Source organism: Amblyomma maculatum, chromosome 5, assembly GCF_055883805.1.
Source record: "Amblyomma maculatum isolate TAMU_Amacu chromosome 5, ASM5588380v1, whole genome shotgun sequence".
In the NCBI taxonomy this organism is placed as follows: Eukaryota; Metazoa; Arthropoda; class Arachnida; order Ixodida; family Ixodidae; genus Amblyomma; species Amblyomma maculatum.
In genome coordinates this window covers 145582572-145606757 of record NC_139348.1, presented here as the reverse complement: position 1 = coordinate 145606757, position 24186 = coordinate 145582572, and the positions used below count along the sequence as shown (strand labels likewise).

At 43.2% G+C, this 24186-nt stretch overlaps 1 protein-coding gene across 1 annotated transcript; it reads right to left on the bottom strand.

Annotated features, from left to right (window-relative positions):
• On the bottom strand, nucleotides 1-24054 carry LOC146189858 (organic cation transporter protein-like). Its single transcript, XM_084603332.1, has 10 exons — nucleotides 22809-24054; nucleotides 19327-19427; nucleotides 15826-15980; nucleotides 12351-12519; nucleotides 8135-8282; nucleotides 7699-7790; nucleotides 6186-6400; nucleotides 3354-3535; nucleotides 2647-2792; nucleotides 1-1109 (listed from the first exon to the last, which is right to left on the bottom strand). The coding sequence occupies exons 1-10, from the start codon at nucleotides 23175-23177 to the stop codon at nucleotides 1022-1024; spliced, it is 1665 nt and encodes a 554-aa protein (XP_084459458.1). The 5' UTR covers nucleotides 23178-24054; the 3' UTR covers nucleotides 1-1021.
• Between the last annotated feature and the right edge of the window lie 132 nt (nucleotides 24055-24186).

Sequence of the window (24186 nt, the reverse complement as noted above, 5' to 3'; positions counted from 1 at the left end):
TGTTATGTCCAGTGCCACGCAGCATCAGATAAAAGACGCTGCAAAGAGAAGTGTTTAAACACACCAATGTATATAAAGCTTTACGAATGAATGAATGAATGAATGAATGAATGAATGAATGAATGAATGAATGAATGAATGAATGAATGAATGAATGAATGAATGAATGAATGAATGAATGAATGAATGAATGAATGAAATTTCTGAGGTCGCCGAAAGAGAACATGAGATCTATAGTTAAAAAGATACCGGTTAGCTAGCCTGCCACCCAGCCAACCAAGATTCGTATAACTCGTGTTATGGTCTTTCCAGTTGTGATGTATGGATGCGAGAGTTTGACTGTGAAGAAGGCTGACCGCCGAAGAATTGACGCGTTTGAATTGTGCTGCTGGCGGAGACTCTTAAGAGCTCCTTGGACTGCCAGAAGATCAAATCAGTCGATATTTTCGACTATAAACCCTGACTGCTCCCTGGAGGGTCAAATTCTAAAGTTAAAGCTCAGCTACTTTGGTCATCTGATGAGAAGAGAGGAGCCGCTGGAGAAAGATTTGATGTTGGGAAAGGTTGAGGGTCACCGGAGAAAGGGTAGGCAGCGAACGCGGTGGTTAGATGGCATCCTCGAGGCGCTACAGATGAAGTTACGTAATGTTAGGAAGATAGTGAGAGACCGGAAGGCGTGGCGTGATTTGGTCCATAGGGTCACGAAGAGTCGGACACGACTGAACGACTGAACTGAACTGAACTAGCTACCCTGGACAGAAGCAGAGTATGACATATTCAAGAAAGAGGGAAGGCTAGGATGAAGTAAAATAATCGGAACTGCACTGGAAGCAGGAACGGATGGAGTTTCAGCCTGTGTGGTCGTACCAAATTCTGCAAGGCACAAAAAGCCTGTAAAAGAAGAAGCGCAGGATCCGTTGTGACATAAAAAACATCAGTTGCTTCCATCGATGCAAGTGAGCCGATTTCTTGTACACACGCACTCTAGTGTCTAAACACACGTTCCCAAAAACGACGATCATCAGGTAATGGCGCGTTTTACGTCATCATCGATGCATGTTGCTCCACCCAACGGAAGATGTAGTTCAGCATCCGGCTTTCCCAGAGACCTACAAAAAGTAATTAACAGACATGTTGGACGATTAGGAGCAGAGCACAGTCAAATAGTCAATTTTTCTTTGCTAGCACAACGGACAACGTGATCAAACGAGGAAACGTACAGCCGTTCAAGCACTCATTTAATCTTAACCAAAGCATACATAATTAAATTTAAAATACTTACACCTTCACCATGCAAATTGTTTTTGGTTTAGGTGAAGTCTCGGTTCATGGTTACAATCTTTACTTATCGCTTTCTCCGGATGTCCCTCCCTTTAGCCATGTCCTCACCGGACCCTTCAGCTATAAAGATCTGCCCGTCCAACAACCGCTACTCTGCCGAACTTCGCTCTCCATAAGTTCCACCTCGCAAATCTTTATTTCCATCTTTATTTCCATCAGGTACTACAGATGGAGGGCTACGGGAAAAAAGCTGTCACTTTTTCCGCTGCCCCGTATATAAAGCAGCGTCAGACAGCACCAGAGGATGGGGGTAAACAAATCAAGACAATCGATAAATTCAGGATAAAGGAAGAAGTAGCGAGCCAGATAAAACAAACCCTGTTAGCATCAAATAATGAACAAGCGATAAGCATATCAAGGAACTTGATCAATGCAGAAGAAAAAAAATATCCTTAACACCAGAATAGATGAAATCAGGTTAGTCAATCAGCAAACAGATTTTTAAGTTTAACAGTAGAACAACTAAATAAATCAAAATTCAGTGATTGATAATAGTTTAAAAGAGATGGCAGAGAATAACACGAACGACCCATACCCGAATTCAAACGTGGTACAGCAACCTTCCAGTTTTCTCCACGTCAAGAATTATAACACTTCTCATTTCTTTCTAAATGTGCCAAGGCATCCAGGCTATGAGTATTTTTTTCCACTTCGGAGCACTCAAACGGTAGCGCTATATCTTGTGAGCTGTAATAACATGAGCACTATGAACAAATTCTGCCGTTGTTGCGTTATAACCAGGAGTGGCGTAGATACCGTTTTTGCATATGGAATATTTTTGTGTGTTTGTGTGTGTGTTAGAGAATGTAGTTGTGCCCCAGACAAGTTGGCACTAGCTGACGTGTGTATTGAAAGGGGAATTATAGGCCAATATTTTTGTTTTAGTACAAAGCATGTCTCAGCCGTCCTATCCATACACCTCCCAGAAGCTCACCACCTACGCCAGTCAGAACGACTACCCTCATTCGAAGACATCCCAACAAAGGCCCCAAATAGCGATGGTGCATCGAACTTCGCCCTCTAGAGGAGCGATTCTCACAGTCCACACAACTCTACACTTCAGACGCTCCTACCAGATGCCTGGGTCTCCACAAAAGATGCTAGAGCACTACCCACCCTCGACACATCTCCGTCCATTTTCACTCTGCATCTGTAAAGCTTGCTCTTAAGATCAAAGTACAAAAGTTGTAACCGATGACAAGTGCAATTCCTTTCTCAGAATTGTCGCATTAGGCGTCTGATATATGCTCAATTTTTTTTTCGAACGAAGGAAAAGTTGTCATTTGGTTCGTGATGTATGCTTACTCGGTCTTCCCCAACTGCTTGGATTCGCTTATTGTGTCCGGTAGCGTAACCCTGAACGTCTCGGGAAGCACAAACATCAGCAGAGATGCCAGGCAGGCGATTCCAGCCAGTACGCCCATAGGCACAGAGTCAGTAAGGTAGGTTCGCTGCAAGAAATAGATGAAAAACGAGAAGTATATTTGTTTACGCGTATTAGGAATGACCCAGTGAAGGCGCCAGGGTGCTATAGCGCATTCTAACGTGCATTTGAGTCACGTACTGATGCTGCAGTAATATTAATCGTCGAATGAAAGCATGTCAGCATGGTTCACACTGGCGGCGCTTACGTACTCATCCATAATGACAGGATTCGATGTTCCGAAGTTTGCGCAAAATTAACACGGATGAAACCTCGAATGAAACACGGATGAAGTTTCAAACGTGTTTGTTTCACTGACTGCATGAAACGGATTTGATGAAACAGCAGCATAAACTTGAACTTTGGTCCCAAGCGAAGCCTTAGTTGCCTACAGATGCTTCAACAACATGAACTGTCTTCGCCTACGTTAATATTGTTCTCTCTTTTGAACTAATGACAAACATCATGTCGAAAAATTGGAGAGCGGCCTCAGGTTCTCCGCATTCACTGACGACTATGTAGCTTTGATGCATATAACTAGCTTTCGTAATTACTTATTCCGTACGGAAGGTGGTATTTCACTATATACCAGCTCCAACAAAAATGGTGCACTGGACGACCCGATGCGTGTGCCGATGAGGCAGGCGCTGATTCCTACTGTCCGGTAGAGGGTCGGAAACACCTCAGCAGCGAAGATCCAGACCAGTGTGAGCGAAGCAGATGCCAGCATCTTGCCAACAATGGCAAGCACTTGACGAGGGACCACCAATTCTGCGCACATTAAAGAAAACGGAATGGAAGCATATATAATTTCAATATGTCCAGAGGCGTCTCACAGGATTCGGCATGTTAGAACAATGGGAACAATTCCAAACTGGCATTCGATGCGTCCAACCCCATAGTTTCAAGAAGTGTCGATGCACCCTTCAGTGCATATGCAGATGTATTATACTGGTGCAACCATGCCCTCTACTTTGTCGCATTTCTTGTTTAAACGCTATTTGTGTGCGGGGAGAACGTTTCGCTCGTTCTGAATGTCTGAAGGCCATTAGCACTTTACGAGTGAAATCGTGTTCTTTCTCTTGTAGCTGACTATTCTCAGATGGCAGCTCGACATACTTAATGGCACGAGCAAAGGCACATTATATTTTATTATTTTGGGTGGCATCACGATAATGTGTGTTCTCAGATGATAATGCGTCATGTTAAGTTTCACTTGTTGATAAAGTGTGCAATCTCTATGGGAATCTCATTTCATTAGCGTGATTGTGTCAGAGGTCATGTTCCTGAGAAAATCCGGCGTCGGCACAGTGAGCAAAAAATCATGTGTACAGCTCTCACAGTTGATAGTTGGTAGCTGGCTGACGTCACGTGACCACGTGACATGACATGACATGGCCAACTCCGGCATCTTCTTTCAGACCGGACGGTCACATGAGAACCAGCCTTCCAGGATCCTTGCGTTTTGAGGCAGACACGGTAACCCTAGTTCACGTAGGCACAATCACACGGCTCTAATAAGTGGTCAGTTATGTCTGTCCAGGGTGGCCTTTGACATAGGGCTGCATGATAAAGAGTATGGGTGCGATATTAGATCAAGAAATTAAGAAGTTACTAATCGATCAAGTTGCAAAATCTATTTACACGAGCAAGGATCCACAAGGAAAGCCGGAAGACGGGGACCATTACCACTAATAAGCCATACCCAAATTAAAGGCGTAATTTCTAAAAGCTTAGCCGTGTCTTGTTTTTTGACAGCATTATTCCTCCTTTGTTCCCAGGTTAGCATGCGTTATGCTCGATGTTTATTGGTTTTCTTCATGGTATTTTAATCCACGTTCCCAGGTGCTGACAATATACTACTTTGGTTCCAGTCTCGGTAACAGCACGGACGCGGAAGTTGCGCAAATGACTAAAATTTTTACTCTCACGACTGAATATGTCTGATTCATATCAGGAAGCCTGTAATGGTTTGAAGAAGCACTCAGAAGCTGTTTCAATATCAAAGCACGCTCGTTTTGTAGAAGTTTCAGGGATATGGTTTCGTTTCCTCGTTTAGCAAACATGTGCACTTTAATTCTGTATGTTCTAACTCCCTAATATTTCATGACTGACTTAAACATAAATGCGGCCGCTACTATTGAATATATAAATATATTTTTTTTTTTTTTCAGTTTGTATAGTGGTGTCTCTCTAAGACATCTGGCTTCATCATTGTCAATTTATAGTGAGAACTCAGACTTACCTACAGATGAGAAGATGTATGGAAAATCCTGAGGTATTCGTTACAGATGATTTTACCTATCCCCACTGGCAAACGCGTGAACTCTCAGTCGCACTCCAAATGAACATGTGTGCATAAGAAACATCTGAACGAGGCCAATGGGGACGAAAGATGAAAGTGAGGATGGCGGATCTTCAGTGTGCATGAGGAAATTCCCTGTGACATAGTGCATTTTCCAACGAACAAAGAAATAAGAATGCTTTTAACGTCATTTCACGTTTGAAACCTGGCAGCCTTTTTGTGGAGCCAGCCAGGCGTTCACGCGGCATGATTTCTTATATCAGTGAAATATGTCCTGCCAATATTACTGCGTATACACTTTCTTTACCATAGTTGGGCTTTCTTTGGGGCGCGCGCGCCGATCGAGGCGGCCGTGCGCTATATGTTATGTTATTTTGAACTGTATATCGTCAGACTAGATGGTTTTCATGGATCCATGAAAAGGAGTAGCCGGCGCCGCTATGCGGCACCAAAATCTCTAAAAAAAAACGTGAAGAAATCTTCAAACAACCACAACTCTCAAAGAACAAGTGAAAAAAGATCGAGGAGCAAAACTTGAAGATGGAGCAGACACAGACTTTATTGTACATGTAAATAAAAAAATAAGATGGCAGAGGCCTAGTAGTTAACATCTGGCTTTCTGTCTATGCCTAGTGATAGCCTGTGACACCCAACATTGATTTTACTTGATAACAAGGGACACAAATCACGCATAGCGCTTTACCCACATTATCCGAAACTATCATTCACACGTCACGTATACAAAGTGTAGCTTCCTCTTAAAAATGATTCCCTTGGCCAGTACCACTTTAACTAAAGAAATCGCTGAGCTCAGAGAACCGGTATATTGAGTATTAAATGAGTCAGGGGCCCAATTAAGCCGTCAGTAGAGGGGAGTGAGTCTGCCCGAATGTTTGAGTTGGCCCAATTGAGTTGGTAATTTGAAAGGAGTGAATGAGTTAAGAGGTGTCGCACTCCCTTAGGCTGATTCACAATGACTCTTTTCGATCACATATATCCGGCAACCGTGTTCTGATTTCTGTAAATGCGTAACTGTGGTGCCTGGAAAACCCGAACCAGCTATGGCTTAAAAGCAGTGCTGGCAGTACCAGCATTCAGTCATGTTCTCTCACATACCTGGGGCCAGGAGGGATACGCCCAGAGCGCATGCGCCGGTCACGCCATATACGAATATCATCGTGGGCTTCCTCCGACACCATCCTATGGTCACGTAGCAAATGATGGCAACAGGGAGTTCAGCGACAGCGGCTATCACGAAAGTCAGGTACGGGTCGCCGCCCAAGTTGGTCACCGACAGCTGCAGGCCGTAGAAGACCATGGCACTCGCCGAACTGAAGAGATGGCGCCACCCATTAGCAGAGCGCTACACTGCGGCCCACCACCTACTACGCAGAAATACGTCTGACTTGTGGCCTCTTTCGAATATTCCTTCTAAATTGGGATTCTTATGACGCCAGTTTTATCGTTCTATTTTGTTTCCATCGTTATGGTCCTTATTCCTTCTATCAACCAGATAATCCCATGCGATCTCTAAAAGCCCTTACAATGGTAGTATCACGTGGAACTTCTTGCGGAGTATTAGAACTGCAATAATAAAATAATATACAATGACAATCCCACGACCAAAAATGAAAACGTTTTAGAGAAGCCTAAAATCTTGCTTACGATCAAACTACTGAATATTAACTTGCGAGCTGACGAAGAAGAAAGCTTGTAACTATTCTACCAGGATCGCACTTTCATTACAGTGCGACTTCTAGGTTTCCCGTGACTCTCTTTACCCTGTTCGAGATCAAAGACGATTTCATTGCCATAAATGTCGGTATTTTAGGCCCCATAATTCTTCTAACACGTGACGTTGGTGACGATGCTTATTGTTGTGAGCTCGCATTGTTTAAATCCACACTTTATTTTCTCGCCATTCATGCGATATAAAAAAGAAAACAGCGAACCAATGCAAAATGTATGTAGGTGCATTGTTTTCTTGTGTACTTCTAAATCGGTAACATCAACCTTACCTCACAGCACAATATTCGCAGAAACCATCAATGATGGCTGCAGCATTATTTTAGTTCTAGCTGTTTTTTACCTAATAACAACCATAGATGGTTTGTCTTTACAAAGCAGTCGTTCACATAAACGCATCAACGTCATCTGGCCATCAGTATAACTTGAACCACGAGGCAGTTGTTAAATATGGTGCTGGCAAATACAACCTAAACTGGAATCACGGAGCACTAACCAAATGTTATTGCAGCCATACAGAAATGTTAACATCAACCAGCACAAAGATAACAAATAAAATGGCACCTGGGGCTAATCAAAAACTTTGCTATCAGTTCATTTTCTCGTGCCTGCACATAGTTGAGAGAGAATGTTTGCTCATCGCTGCGAGATTACAAATACGTATAGTTCTGTAATCTATACGTAACTTACTTTTTGAATGGCAGGTATACAGGTTTACGGGCTTAACGCGAAATCCTTATTTTACTACTCAAGCAAAATATCAGGCTTTAACTGGCGAAATTCTGGAAAAGCACCCTAGGGAATGGCCCTACTTTGCTAAAACGAAAAGCAAAGATATTATTGAGTAGAGTAAAATAAATATTGATTCAGTCGTATCACTCACGAGGCGTAGACTAGTGCGCAAGTGTAGAGGAACACCTTGCGGCTTCTCACGAGGTCCAAGCAGCTGGCCTTGCTCTTGGCTTCTTCTTCTTGCTGAAATGCAGAGCGTAAACGTTGAGGCCATATTATCTATAATATATACGTTATAGGTATGTTACCTGAAAATAATGTTGAAAAGAGTGCGTCTACTACAAAGGGCTCTAATACATATAAGCTATGCGGGTGCTTTTGCTTGCCGCTACGCTTCAGCGCCAACCAAGTTCACCCCTTTTTAAGGGGGTGAGTTTCAAAAAGGAGAAAAAAAAGTGTCTAAAAGATAAAGCTAAATGTTATTTTCCTCGTTTGAAAAAACAAAACAAAATTACGGCATGACTAAAATCCCTTGCCACTCCAATTATTTGACTTCAATATATTTTTATTGTTTGGCCCATACCTACCTTTAAGATCTTTTTCCTGAGTTGCGCAAGCACAGAATCGATGTCGTCAATCGGTAGCCCATTATCCTTACAGGCCTTCAATACCACCTTTCGGGCTGCAGACATCTTCCCGGTGGCAATCAGCCAACGCGGAGATTCGGGCAGGAACCTGCGTGAAGCATGAAGCATCTATCAAGTTGATATTTGAATTAAGTATTTTCATAACTCTGGCCTGGAACCGCCATAATGCCAATTTATGAAAATACACCTCTATCTCCTTTATTTTATCTTCCATGCCCTCAAGGCCCTGGTAGAGAGAGCTTGGTGTTGGCTAGATTAAATAACTTTTTTTCTTTAGTAACGGCGCGAGAAAGGACAAGCGGTCGACACAGATATAGACATAGCGCCTGTTCCGTCTTCTTTGTCCTTCTTTGCGCTCCGTTCTGTAAAAAACAAAAACATGGCAGGCAGCTAGGGAAAAATTTTGAGAATAATCTTCAAAAATATCTAATGTAAAAGATATGCATAGTAAAACAAAAGTACGTTGCGTGACTATGTGCCATAAAGCTTCGGAGAACACCCAAATCCGCCTTAAAGGCCTTATGCAATATCAGCCTGATGCTCTCTGGGGTGCTTCCGCATTGGGATACCCCTGTAGACGCACATTTTTCACTTCTGAAGTCTCTTTCACATTCAGAACGATGAAGCGCCGTATCTCTGGGTAACGAAGTATTGTGAACAGAAAGAGCCCAGCACCTCCACCAAATGTGAGATGGGGGTTTATTGAAGTACTCGGATGGAAGTACTCGAAGTTTTGGAATGGGAGCAGTTAGGGATAAGGGTAGACGGAGAATACCTCAGTAATCTGCGATTTGCTGATGACATTGCCTTGCTAAGCAACTCGGGGGATGAACTGCAAGGATTGATTGATGGCCTAGACAGGAAAAGTAGACAGGTAGGCTTGAAAATCAATATGCAGAAGACTAAGGTAATGTTCAACAGCCTCGGGAAGGAACAGCAGTTTACATTAGGTAGCGAAATACTGGAAGTAGTAGGCGAATATGTCTACTTAGGACAGGTAGTAACCGCAGATCCGGACCACGAAAAGGAAATAACAAGAAGAATACGATTGGGATGGGCCGCATTTGGCAAGCACTCGCAGATTATTACTAGCAGCTTACCAGTATCGCTCAAGAGGAAAGTATACAACAGTTGCATCTTGCCTGTACTCACCTATGGGGCTGAAACGTGGAGGCTAACCAAGAGAGTTCTACTTAAGTTGAGGACAACCCAGAGGGCTATGGAATGAAAAATGGTAGGGGTAACATTAAGAGATAGAAAGCGTGCAGAGTGGGTCAGAGAAATAACTCAAGTTACCGACATTCTAGTAGAAATTAAGAAGAAGAAATGGACTTGGGCAGGACATGTAGTGCGAAGAGAGGATAACCGATGGTCGCTGAGGGTAACAAACTGGATTCCAAGGGTAGGAAAGCGTAGCAGGGGGCGGCAGAAAGTTAGGTGGGCGGATGAGATTAAGAAGTTCGCAGGGGTCAAGTGGATGCAGCTAGCACAGAACCGGGTTAAGTGGAGAAATATGGGAGAGGCCTTCGCCCTGCAGTGGGTATAATCCGGCTGGTGATGATGATGATGATGATGATGAAGTACTCGGACTGGGCAGATTAGCGACAGCGAACACAGTCATGTCCAACACGCGCAGCGATCACGATGCCACTTACTGAAACATTTCCCGTGCACTTCTTCCTCTTCACAGTATCAGGTCTCAATCGAGTTCCGGTGGCCGCCGCATGCCGAAGCCCCAAGATATTTTCTAGCCGTCTTTTTTTTTTTATCTCTCTCTCGTTCTTTTTAACATGCTTGGAATGACGTCAAATTTGGTCCAAGTACGGCGACGGCAACGCTTATCTTACGGAGCGAGCCTAAACGCTATCGCTTAAGGCACATATATTAACTATATTAAAGCGAATGGAGCGAAAATCCGTGCTCGGAAGCTGTGCACGTTATCTGTACACTGAAGTGTCACTCGCAAACAGGGTACGTGTGAGGAGGGAGATGAATGAAAATGATAACGAATAAACGTTATAGACTTCAATATAGTTCTTACTAATGGTAAAATCTAATAAATATGATTAATAATGACTAAATATGACTTGTAAGGATCAATATGTCAAACTGCCACTATTATTGACCGCAACTGATTAGGAATGAGTAAACATGCTTAGCTATGAGTGATAATAATTACAATAAATAGTCATGACTCATCGTGACTACGAAACGATCATGTGAGACGACGACTTGAAAAGACCGCAACTGATTAGAGATGAGTAAAAATATCGGCATGACCTATCATGACTGCTAATGACTATGAAACGACCAATATCTCAAACTGCGACTATTAATGACCACAGCTGATTGGATATGAGCAGAATGCTTAGCTATGAGGGATAATGATCAAAATAATTAGTCATGACTCATCATGAGTACGAAACGGCCAATATGTCAAATGAAATCTTCATTGATCGCAACTGACTTGAAACGAGTGTTGTCAACAGAGACGCCACGCATTTTCAGCCCGGGGACGAGAGCCGCTCAGACCCCCTCCAGGGTCGCGCGTCGAGCTCTACAGGGGGCTCTGCTTCGCTGTGGCCCCGTTCTAACGTTACTCGGCCGCTCCGGTCTTGGACATCTACTAGCAGAGGATGTGGTGAGAGGGAGCGAGTGGACAATGCCGCGACTAAAACAGACCCTTTGGGGCAGTGTATATTTTGTATGCCGTTCAAGCGAGTGTTAACGAAACGAAGGGATAAAAATCTGTTTGCATGTTTTTATTTTACGGCTGTGTTACACGAGTAAAAATACTTAGCGATAAGTGATAATGATTACAATGACTAAGGACGGCTTATCATGACTACAAAACGACCAATGTATCAAACGACGACTTGAAATGACCGCAACTGATTGGAAATCAGTAAAAATTCTTAGGTATGAATGGTAATGACTACAATGACTAGGTATGACTCATCGTGACTACGAAACGACCAATATTTCAAACGAAAACCTGAAATGACCGCAACGAAAGCAAACGACGAGAGGCAAATGAAAGAGAGGAAATGTAGGATTTCGTCACCTCTTAAAAGACATCTCAGAGACCCTCTATTTTTTTTTTATCTTCCTCTACGCCTAACTCTACGCACTGTCCCGCTCCAGTGGCTGAGTGGCCACTGAATGCAAGCACAAGGATTCAAATTTAAGCCTAGCAGGTCGGAATTTCCGTAGCCCTCTATTACCGCGTTTTGGGGAGCTAAACCCCACCCACCTAATGAAATATAACAATAAGCGCTACAGCAAAATGAAATTTGAACACTTAAATTACCACATTACTACAGTCGTCATCCTAACTATACTCAGACCACAAGTTCCTCTTCTTTTGCTCGACGACTGGTACTTACTTTTCCCCAGGCACCTAGCCCTTGTGCCGACTGGAGCTTTACCAATTGCGCCACGCGCCGGATCGTGAAACGCTCTTCATAATTCACTTTGTCTACCGCGAGGATGATAGCGAGATTCCGCGAGTGACAGATACTGCGTCTTTCCTTTCCTCTTAACTAACTATAGAACGCCGGTGAATTTTGATGCGTTCAATGAAATGCTGGTTATGTTTGATAAGGGGGCGCGCAGTACCACACGACAGGACGTGACGTCACCAGGCGATTCGTGCATATACGAAGCTGACCCCGCCGGGCGTCCAATCCAGGCGTCCGTACGGCGCCTTTCATTTCCCTCTTCCTCGAACGCCGCACCACAAAGCAAACAGAAGCAGACCCAGATGTCTTGAAGGCGTTAGTACAGCAGGCATCAGCGGCATTTGAAATTGATTTACAGGATAGAAAAGGCGTAGTATATGTCACGATTCTCCGCTGACATATGTACCACGCCTTAAAGGAAGGGAGAAAAGGGTGAAAGAAGAGAGGGAGATAGAGGTGACGTAGTTGAGGACTACGACCCACCGCGCTATAATGACTTTCGCCTCATCGCACTTAGTCGTCCAAAGTGCCCTCTAGAAATTTTTACTTCCCTTAAAATCCACGCATTCACCCTAATGGCTATCACCATTTCACATTGCATTCCAAACTTAAAGCGACATGTGAGTTAAAGGAATGCTTGTTCAATCTTCAATACAGGCAGCAAAAACACAAACTTTCTAGCTTTTATCCCTCACCACGACCAAATGACGAAGACCAGCAGAGGAACGCTAATAGCTCCCTGCAACATTCTCCAGTCCTGGAGGAACCATGCGAAGCCAGGCAGCATGATAATGCCCAGAGCGAAGCCCAAGCTGAAGGCCACGGCTGTGGTAGTCCTCTTCTTGGGGCCAATAACCTCCATCACTGAAAAGGACGACGTGATAGAGGTCACATTTGTTTTCTGAAAAGCACATAAATAGTTAAATAAATGTAGCTGTGCGTCAGTCTAGCCACCAAATCACAGACGATGTGGCGATGATAGCCAATTATCCTTCCTAAAAAGGCTCGCGTAATCTGACACAAACGTTATATCTGTGCATTACCTTGAAAGAAAGATAGGCCTCAATTTCCAGATTTCCATTTATAGCGCGACGATCTACCTTTGCTCACTACTGCTTCTGTTCGTTCTTCACATGTTCCAACAGCCTGGAATAGATCAAGAAAGGCCCCTCTGCGGTGAAGCAGCGGTTAGGGCGCTGGACTTCTCTGCCCAAGGATACGGGATTGAATTCCGACAGCGGCGGCCGCTTTTCGATAAAAGCGAAAAGCAAAGCGTCGGTGTGCTGTGTGATATCAGCGCACGTTAAAGAACCCCATAAGATAGATGGATGCGAGAGTTGGACTGTGAAGAAGGCTGACCGCCGAAGAATTGACGCGTTTGAATTGTGGTGCTGGCGGAGACTCTTGAGAGTTCCTTGGACGGCCAGAAGATCAATCAGTCAATATTGTCGACCATGAACCCTGACTGCTCATTGGAGGGTCAAATTCTAAAGTTAAAGCTCAGCTACTTTGGTCATCTGATGAGAAGAGAGGAGTCGCTGGAGAAAGATTTGACGTTGGGGAAGGTTGAGGGTCACCGGAGAAGGGGTAGGCAGCGAACGCGATGGTTAGATGACATCCTCGAGGCGCGGCAGATTGAGTTATGTGATGTTAGGAAGATAGCGAGTGACCGGAAAGCGTGGCGTGACATGGTCCATAGGGTCACGAAGAGTCGGACACGACTGAACGACTGAACTGAACTGAACTGAACTGAACTGAACTGAAGGTAGATATTTGTAGAGCCCACCACTATGGCGTCCACAGTCTCAGTCACTTTGAGTTGTTAGACCTCATCAGCCAAACCAAAACCAAACTTTAAAAAATGTCGCGTATCAACTGGAAATAAACCACATTTGCTGTGGCGTCGTCCAGAACCTCGTTATACTCACCACGACGTTCACTAGCATGCACGAAATTTTCTGATATCGCCTCTTAGCTACCAGTCCCCATTTCGAGTCCCAGACACACTTAACCCAACGGCTTCATTGATTTGAGTTTGTTTTGTGCTGGTAATGAAGAACTGTTCGTCTAGCTGACAGAGCTTGGTAATAAAACATTACAGTGTTAATAGAGCAGCGCATTAACACAAACTTTCACAGGGAGTATAACCAGCACCAGCAGGAACCAGGGCCATAATGAGCCTGTTAATGTTAGCTAGCGTCATTTAGACTTGTGAAGCTTTATACTGCGTTATAGCGCATGCATCGCTGAAACCTGGATCTGCGTGTGACATTCATGTGACCTCGATAAAGGCGGGATGAAGGAGGGGAGAAGTGCAAAGAAGGCTGCTTGTAGAGCATCATTAAAGCACATAATTTTGCTTTATACGGCAAACAAATTCATGTGATATTGCCGCGAACCTTTCAAATCCTTATTTGTTGTTTTTTAACCACCGCCGTCATGCGGCCTTGTGACTATGACTGTGGCACACGGAACGACTATATACTTCTTTTCACATTCGGTATCGTGAAACATGTCTGTATCGCTTTCTTTGCATTGCGAGATACACCGAGATTCGGCTGGAATAATCGTACGCGAGCAGAAGTGTTTTCGTAATGTGCCACAGTTTTCCAGCATCCCTAGGCTGGCTTATCTAGATGTTTCTGCGGCGACTTTAAATTGAGCGCTGCCGATTGCAACGGACATTTGTAGATCGACGACTGATGCGCACGCTTGCTGCCATCGCCGCCGCTGAATCCCATAGTTTTTTTTGCTGGCGCAAGTCAGTCCAATAAAGAGCGCATTCCGTCCAACTGCTGTCTCTTCGTTTGCTGGTTTCCGCATCGTCACTAACACGTGACAATGTTCAAAAATTATCTTTGCTCCCTACCTTACAGTAATGACCAAGGCACAACTTTTGTGTGAAATATGCGGGCTCATAAAGCTTACCAAAAGGCCCGTATATAACTAGATTTCACGTTATAATCACGAGCTTGCTTTGTAATCGTAGCAATTTTGTTTTCTTTTTCTTCCGACTGGCATCTCCCCCTCGTGTTATAGTCGCTGTCATGTTCTTTACGTTTAAATATGGTATTTCAAATGCTATAAGGAAAGATTAGCACTACTAATTTAAACAAATTCAGTCGGTGTGACTTAATTGCCTTTTTCTAGAAACGCCTTCACAAGGAACACCAATGTGTGACAAGATATTTGCATAACAAAAAGAAAAAAAATACGTGCACAAACTTTAGCACAGAGAAACTGATATATAATATTTCTGACTCTCTCAAATATTATCCTGCTAAATTCACCATGCTCAAAGAAACGATTTCGCTGCAAGCTTTTATAAAGGTTTTGTGTATATATTTTCGCTTAAAGAAACGTAGTTGGAGCTCTATTTTAAACTTGACAATTTGTAATCTCCTCATTCATCCTCATTTTTTTTTTATTTGCCTAAATTTGGTTGCGCATACTGTATTGTTAATTATGTGGCTTTTCATTAAAGTGTTGCAATATTCCTGCGCCAAAGTTTCTGTTTTTTGCTATTATTTTAGTCTATGCTGGGGACAGCAGGTACTGTGTCAAACAATATGAGGAAAATAGGGAACGGTCTCTAGGTGACTTTACCATAATATTCTCTGAATAAAGCTCTTGAATTGATTTGGAAAATAGCATATGCAAAAATATCACATCGAAAGGTTATTTTACTGCCTCAATGATGATTGCTAGTGTGAGTGTGTCGAGTGTCGAGGCCAAGGTCGACGACACTCATAAATGAACCTTCTATCACCACAACACTGAAACTGTGTTTATGGCACTCTTCAGCTTCCTTTTATGTCAGTGTAGATATAAATGTGATACTTAGGATTTTTACGGCTCCTGCAGGATTGGCAAAACCTATGTCCCACATATCTTTATGCTGGTGTTGATAAGACTGAAAGCAGGTTAATTAAACTACACAGAGCACAAAAGCATACACCATGAAACCACATCAAGAACCTTAACACGAGTCCATCCCAAGTCTGGAGCCCAATCCCGACGCTCCTCGAGTCACATTCATGTATTCGTCTTTACAGGCTTTTTCACGTCAATGTTTGTTTCAACGTGACCGTGAGAAAGTTTTTCGCAAACGTTTTCTCTTATATTACACCAAAAACTCCCGATGCAGCAGACAGTAAGTAAAGAACTCACGAAGGCAGAAGCACGCAGACTGTCCTAGACCAAGCCCGAGGCCCAGAAGTCCTCTGGACAACAAGACGAGTGAGAACCACGGTGACACTGCCACACAAACGCTGCCTACCAAGCTGGACGCGAAGCCGGCAATCACCATCGGTCGACGCCCAACCCTGAAATGTATTAGTCATGGCAGACGCATGTCAGCATGGCAGAAAAAAATATCATTAGAAATTGTTCTAGAAATTGCTCAGGGACTAAATATACAGCCTTCATTACTGCGAATTTTATTATAAGCTATTTCCTTTACGCTTATTAGTGAGAATTGTATGTTGTTATTTTTCTGTCCGTGCACCTCAATAAAACAGTAAAGATTCACCTGCAGCTTATTCACAACATTAGCGACTTCTAAGTACATGCAGAGTTGTTCAGATACGGCAAACCACCCTGTATACCATCGCGGTACTCAGTGCGAATGATGTCAAATGGCTTATGCCATCTTCCATGTGCAAACAGGCACACCCTCAGGCTGAGGAAGAGGGTTTATCTCGAAACCCCCGTGTTTCAATATGACTGTTGTTCAGGAAGGGGTTGTCCAGGCGCATTTATGCCTATACTAGCTCGCCCAGGATGGTTGACAGTCATCTGGAGCCATTCTACTTCACTAGTGTGCTCTGGTGCGCTTCTTGTGCCACCCTTCTAGGTAATCTGACCACCCAGACTTCTTATTCTCACCACCTAACTTTGTGCTGCCGACTTTTAAGCTCGCTCGTGTTTTCTCGGAATCCTGTACATTACACCTAAAAACCATCTATTTCTTGACATTGCATTAAAATCCCTGCCTCTATATACACCGTTCTTCTTTACATCGACTATATAGTTGATAGCTCGCGTCTGTTTCTAGACTCACACTTCTACGTTTTTATTCTCATAATGACGGTCCAGTTATTTTGCTTTCTGCGCCTCTCCTAGCGGTCCTCGAATTAGGCTCAGGTATTTTCTTCAGCCTTCAAGTCTATGTGACTACCGGTAAAATTTTCCCAATTATATGCTCTTTTCTTAAATAATACATGCAAATTGTCATTCATTGTTTCTAAATTCCCTCTTAGTACACGACACTCAATTCTTATTTTAGATATCTCAATTTTTGTACGAATATACGCTCAATACATATTCTAAAGGTCACTTGCTTCACACCCGTTAGAGACTGAAGGCCATGGTTAATTATTGTTTTATATAGGAGACGATGGCCGATTTGTCTCGCTACACATGGCGGTCAATTCTTGTTGGGAATGAACAGCCGGCTCAAGTCAGCCGGATCAGGCCACACCTAAGAACTGTGTATACCATTATTTATTTTTTTTTAATTTCAAATATGGACAATCCTAACCGATATTTTTATAGGATGGGCATATAATTGAACGCACTACAAAGGTTACAAATACATGAATATAGAAGAAAAAAACAGCTAGCAGGTAATAAACAATGTGATACACAGCACATTGCTAGGTAATAATGCAGTTATACAAGGCAAATAAAGTTGTGATACAATAGCTTTCTTGTACAGTAATATAAGGGGCCTGTTATATTTGATTCGACATGGTTTACGCATTGTGTAGTTGTTCTTTTATAAAAGTTACAAATTTCGGCAATGATGTGCTATTAATGATGCGTGGATTCAAACCATTCCATTCCGTAATTGCATGCGCAAAAAATGTATATCTAAAAAACTCGGTGCGGAAAGCATATTTTTGAGAGGTTTTGGGTGCTTATGCCGGGAAGGTCTGTATTCATCTAAGCATGTATACAACGAGCTATCTATGTTTAGTACATTGTGTAATAACTGGTAGAGTAATTTTAGTCATGCTAGTTTGACGCGGTTTTGTAAACTAAGAATAGAGGCGTTTTTAAGCAAATGGGATGACGTATCAGTGATCCAATATTTGTTAAATATAAATCTAACTGCCTTTTCGATATAATACCGACGTGCGGTTATAATATAAACATCAAGCGGATAATCGCAATCCACAAGAAATCAAAGCCCAGTTCACTAGCATGTGAGGCTGATTTCGTATCTCTACGCTATTACCGATATCGCTGCTGCGTGACATCATACGTTGCATTGGTCTAGAACATGACCTCCCTGTAGCCCTGTTATTCCTTTTGTCTTCGCCTTTCTGCGCTGTATGGAGCAGGTTCAGAGACCGGATTCTGACTTCGTTACTGTAAACTGGTAGAAGCGCAAGAACAAGCTTTGCTTGACATGAATTTCATCATAGTAATACCAAAGCATTAAGTTCGTCCGCCGCTACAATTCGTATTCTGCCAGGATGTTCTGGCATAGCGACGCAGTTGCACAGTTACACAAGTAACACAGTGTCAGGTTGGCTCAAACAAGGTCCCTAAATAGGCAAGTGGGTGCGGGCATTAACACAGGGTTGTTCTTCTTGCTTGAGCTTCAGTCGGTCTGGAAAACTTGAAAACGCATTTACTGTGAACGACATTTTTATGGCTCAAAATGCATACCGTTATTAGGTACCTGTACCAGTGCAAGGAATTTTTTTTTTAGACCACAATGGACCCTCTGAAACAGGCTACTTGAAAATAGTCTTCAGCGACATGTAATTGCATTCTATCATGACTTCCAGTTGGGCAAAGGTTTAACATGTAAATTTAAATTCGCCACGAAGATATCTTCCCCGATTTTCGCTCGCTTTTGTCCCGCATCTGTGAGATATTTTTACGAACAGGAGACTTGATGTCGATTTCGTAAAAGAACTGTTCCTACTCCATACTGGCTGCATCAGTTGAACAAGTCGCGGCCTTTCCTTGCTTTAGGCAATTCAGAACTGGAGCCTCCATCACCGTTTGTAACCCTTTTCCTAAGTTCTGCTGGTGATCAGTCCACTCCTTCACAACGTCCTCGCGCAGCTAATATGTTAATGAGCCTGTAATCTGCGACATGTTCGGAATGAAGGTCGACACAAAATTATCCACTTCAAGACATATCTTTAGTGCCTGGTTATTTGTCGGGACTGGGATTGGGGGGGGGGGGGGGGGGGGCACGATGCTGTGCGGCTGGACTTGAAAATCTTAGGCAGCAAGAACATGGCCAAAGTAGCGTACATTTTACTGCACAAAGCAACATGTTTTCTTTTTTACATTCAACCTCAGGTTTACGTCGTCTGCAGCGCTCTATGAGCTTATGAGGGTCACGCTTTTCTCCTATTGCGCAACCAGCGCAGTTCATAAGAATTTTGCCTGTAGCGAAATATATCTTGTGATACTTGGTCAGGGCATTTATCAGGGCGTAACAGGTCATATATTTGCATAAAAGCATCCCCGGCAATCGCGATATTATGACCGCCCGGTTGGGTTGCATCACACATCAGTGTTTCACTCTAAAACGCTTTGGTCGTATTTTGAAAGGCATCTTTTTGTGAATGTCTTTCGAGCTCTTTACCAGCCGAGGATACGTAGTACTGATAGCATACAAATTCATTTCACACGTAAACTGACCTGTCTCCAAGGGAGGACAGCAGCGTCCCTACGAGCATTCCTGCCATCGTGGCTGTTTGAACAAGGCTTCGCATCCAAGCACGGTCGCACACTAGGTCCCACTGCATGAGCACAGAAAACGTGGTTCACTTACAAGACTTTGGCGAGTTCTCCACTCTCCACACGACTGTGACCTCTTTGATCGAATACTGCAGTAACTGCTGACTAGGCTCAGAACTCTAATTACCCAAAAGCCTTACTTCATGCAGTTGTTAGTGCACCTACTGCCTCCGAATCGACAGGTTGGAACTTGAATTTAGAATACTTAACTGTGATATTTGAACTAATTGACGAGTGGCATGATCAGCAATGAGCGCAAAAAACATCGTAGACTAAGAACTTGTCCCTGGCTGGTGATATGCCATCGCTTGCGTCCCCATGTTTTAGAGAGCAGCTCTCATGCGCCCCTGCGGCGGTAGAACCGCGTCGCCGTTGCTTCCGTTGCTGTTGTAACCGAGTAAAAGTCTCGAGCCGCGAGAGAGCCCCGACTCTGACTCACGAGCCAAAGAGGATTTACCAGAAGAAAAAGAAGAGGCACGAACTCAGCGCCACTCGCTCGTGGTTCTTCTTTCTCTTTTAAGAAATTTCCTTAGCTCGTGAGAAAAATGGAGTCCTTTGTAACAGCACATACACCTTTTGTCAAAAATTTAGACCCCAAAAGCTTACACCCCGAGGGGTATACTTCTGAGCCATACTATATGGATCGTAATGCATTCCCAGGTATCCAAACTTGCTGAAGGCAAGGAGGTTTTCGCCCTACTCTCTCCACTGGCTAGGACTTCCACGATTTTGAAGAACCCATAAAATACGGCTTAAAAGCAAACCCTCTGGAATCTAAACTTTTGACAAAGGCTGTACATACATACATACATACATACATACATACATACATACATACATACATACATACATACATACATACATACATACATACATACATACATGGGTGGCGCAGTGGTTACGGCGCTCGACTACTGTTCCCAAGGATGCGGGATCGAATCCCGGCCTCGGCGGCCGCTTTTCGATGGAGGCGAAAAGCAAGGCGCCCGTGTGCTGTGCGATGTCAGTGCACGTTAAAGAACCACAGGTGGTCGAAATTTCCGGAGTCCTCCACTACGGCGTCTCTCATAGCCTGAGTCGCTTTGGGACGTTAAACCCCAGAAACCAACCAACCAACATACATACATACATACATACATACATACATACATACATACATACATACATACATACATACATACATACATACATACATACATACATACATACATACATACATACATACATACATACATACATACATACATACATACATACATACATACATACATACATACATACATACATACAAACTTTCCCCGAGGCGGTGGTGCAGTGATTACGATGCTCGACTACTGTGCCGGAGCACCCGGGTTCGATTCCGACCGCCGCCAGCTGCGTTTCAATGGAGGCGAAACGAAGAGGCGTCTGTGTGCTGTGCGATGTCAGTGCACGTTACAAATCCCCAGGAAGTCGAAATTTCGGAGTCATCCACTACTGTGTCTCTCATAGACTGAGTCATTTTGGGACGTTAAAACATACATACATACATACATACATACATACATACATACATACATACATACATACATACATACATACATACATACATACATACATACATACATACATACATACATACATACATACATACATACATACATACATACATACATACATACATACATACATACATACATACATACATACATACATACATACATACATACATACATACATACATGCACTCGCTAGCATCTATCAAATTATTTGTCTCAATATATCGCAAAAAACACTCCAATTGTGGCGCTTAAATTTCGCATTAAGGAGTATAGTTTTTAACTTTAATTCCTCTTCAAACACATCATGAAACGCAATTCTTAACGCAATTTAAAGAGGGTTACAGAGTCCTCGCCTCGCTTGCCAGCTAATGAAAATTGTCACGCTGAGAAAGCATTAATTCATAAATATTACATTCTTAATGAGACATAAAAGCCACAACTCGTTTTGATTTTTTTTTTGTACGTAGGAATACATCACCGCTCAAAACAGATGAGAACGTCTATGGTCACCACAGAAAGCAAGTTTCTGCAAGAACGTAAGCACGTGCAGGGGTCCCTGCATGCCGGAAGCAAAGAGTTCGCTGTGTCCTATTTTGGTAAGTTTGATCGTCTCCCTCTAGTTTTCGCATATGGTCGCTTGGTATTTGAGTAGGACAGCTGCGCGCAGACTCTTCCTTTTAACTACAGCATGACCAACGTTCAGCATCATGGTTACATCTGCACGTCAAGAATTATGTATCTTTGGCCGGACGATTCGTGGCAACAGGCAGCCACTAACGAATGCACTTTCTTTGAACGCAGCAAAACTGTGCATACATTTGTCCACTATTTCCCATCTCATAATTTCATAAGCCACTGAGATATAATACCCAATAAAAATTAAACGTACAACGTAAAGCACTAGCAGCAGAAACATTCCTTTAGCAGCAAACGAAACGATAAATTCAGTTAAAATAACACTATGTCAAAAGATTGCATTCATGTTATCTGAAAAAAAAAATGAAGCTATCAGCAAAGGCTTTCAAGCAGATAAACTTTGAAAAGACTCTATTGCATCTGCTGATGGAGGCCCGGAGTGCACTGTGAACACCCTGCTCAAGCGGTTGACAAGGGAAGGGGGATTTGCACAATCAGGTGTAAGGAACTGTATTTTACTTGTGGCTGCACGCTTATAATGGCGTGCGATCAACAATTTCAAAATGTATCTGTGCTGAAACATTTCTGAACCCCTTCATTTACGGCATTTATAATGCTCAGACTTCCGGGAACTTTCTCATTTAGCGCAGGCCGGTATTGCAATTTATCTTTCTGATAAGTGTGGTTTAAGTTGATTAAAAAAATGGCTACGTATATTCTTTTGGATAAATACAGCCCCAGGGTTTTTCTACTATGTATTGAAGCGTATTAGAAACCCTTGAATTTATAAGCTTACCTAGAGTGAGCATGTATGCTCATTTAACCTTGGAAGGATATAAAATTGTGACTGTAAAAGTAACTATTCTTCATGGCATACAGGTTAACTTGGTGAGCTGTATGCTGAACTGTCACATTACGCACTCATGAGCTGGAAACCAATATAAGTGTGCCTAAATTTGGCTACGTCAGGAAATACGTTCTGTAATATTCGATCAGACAACGAGAGGGAACAGGATTCGAAGAAAGCTTCATTTCGCGTTTTTTTTTTTTTTTTTTGCGCTCTTTTAACGCACCTGAACATTTTTTTTTGTTTTCACAGCATGGTATTCTTTGCGAGACCGAGCATACCTCGCATTACAAAAATAGGCTCTAGAATTATTTCTCTTTTTTAGCCACGAAAACGAAAGCACAATTCTCTATACTTACCTCCTGCACCAGAGACCTCCTATAGTAGCTCTGGCCGTACTCCCAGCGTTGACATGGGAGTGTAGTGTTTCCAAACACCGGAGTCCCATCTCCAGAAACCTCAAAATCGAAAGATCTACATCGACTGGATCGAAGCAACGTAGAATCGGCTGCCGAGGAGGAAGAGTTGGGTAGCACCATCTCCTTCCACTCTTCGGCTGTTAGGTTTCCTGCAAAAACTTCAGGCCTAGCGCACCAGTGCTCCACTGCCGGTAGGAAGAAACTATAGATCACGAGGTGAAGACCGTTGGGTGCCCCTCTGAGCAGACAGAAGAGGTAGACATTCCTCTGGAACTTGCCGTAGTCGCCAATCACACTTGTCACATCCATTGCTGCGTATTTCTAACAGCTGTCTTTCTCAATATATTTCCTCGGCCGGCCGCACGGCTATCCACCAAGGTCTTCTCCGTCCGGTGTCCGTGAAGCAAGCTCTCGCTCTCAATGGCCTCTTCCGCAAAGATAGAACCCACCGCTCAACTTGCAATAGACCGCTGGCTTCTTTCGAGAACAAGCGTACTTCGTGCAAGAAACGTTTTGACTGAAACTCTGAGTATTTAACGAGCAGTCTTTCTCTTTCGCGCTGTTCTTGTGTGTTAACATTAGTTACGCATAAACAGTTACATCAAGCTTCCTGCTTTATAAGATGTTCTTTTTCCGCCTAACAAAATACGTGGCAGCTTTTCTTTTTGTGTGTGTGAAATGTGTTGACGCCTGTGCAGCCTTTCCAGATTTAAATATAGCCCTTTTTTGTCACATATAAGTAGGTATCATAAGGTAGAGTATTGCGTTCCCTTAAATCGGCGAGCTTCTTGCCTGGCGGATCTCCGTTCTACCATTTATCGATCCAAGTTACATCCCTGCACGACGCTTCCGTAAAACATGCGAAGAAATGCCTTATACTGCGATATTTAGGGGACGAAATTTGTCATTCATGGTCTAGCTGCTTCCTATGTCGAACAAAGGCGCTTTTAAAGTTTGATTCTTTCTTCTGCTGGCAGCAATTCTGTTCCTATACGATGATTCTGGAGTGATTATTTGACCTTTTAAAGCTTTATATAATCTAGGCTTATCATTTGTTCTATGCACGTGGTCCACACTTGCCTTTCTGTTAGACGATGCGACCGGAATGAAGAAATGGAGCTTGCAACGGCACCATTCTACGCTCTCATAGTTCATAAATGATTCCGAAATCTTGCCGCCGCCACCGTATGCCTGCACAGAAGTGTCAGTGTTGAGTGGTCAAGACGTAGGCCAGCGCTCTTCCATGTGAATTCCTGTCAAGGCTAGTTGGGACATGCTGGTCTTATCTTAATGACCTCATAATGCCGGCCAAAGAACC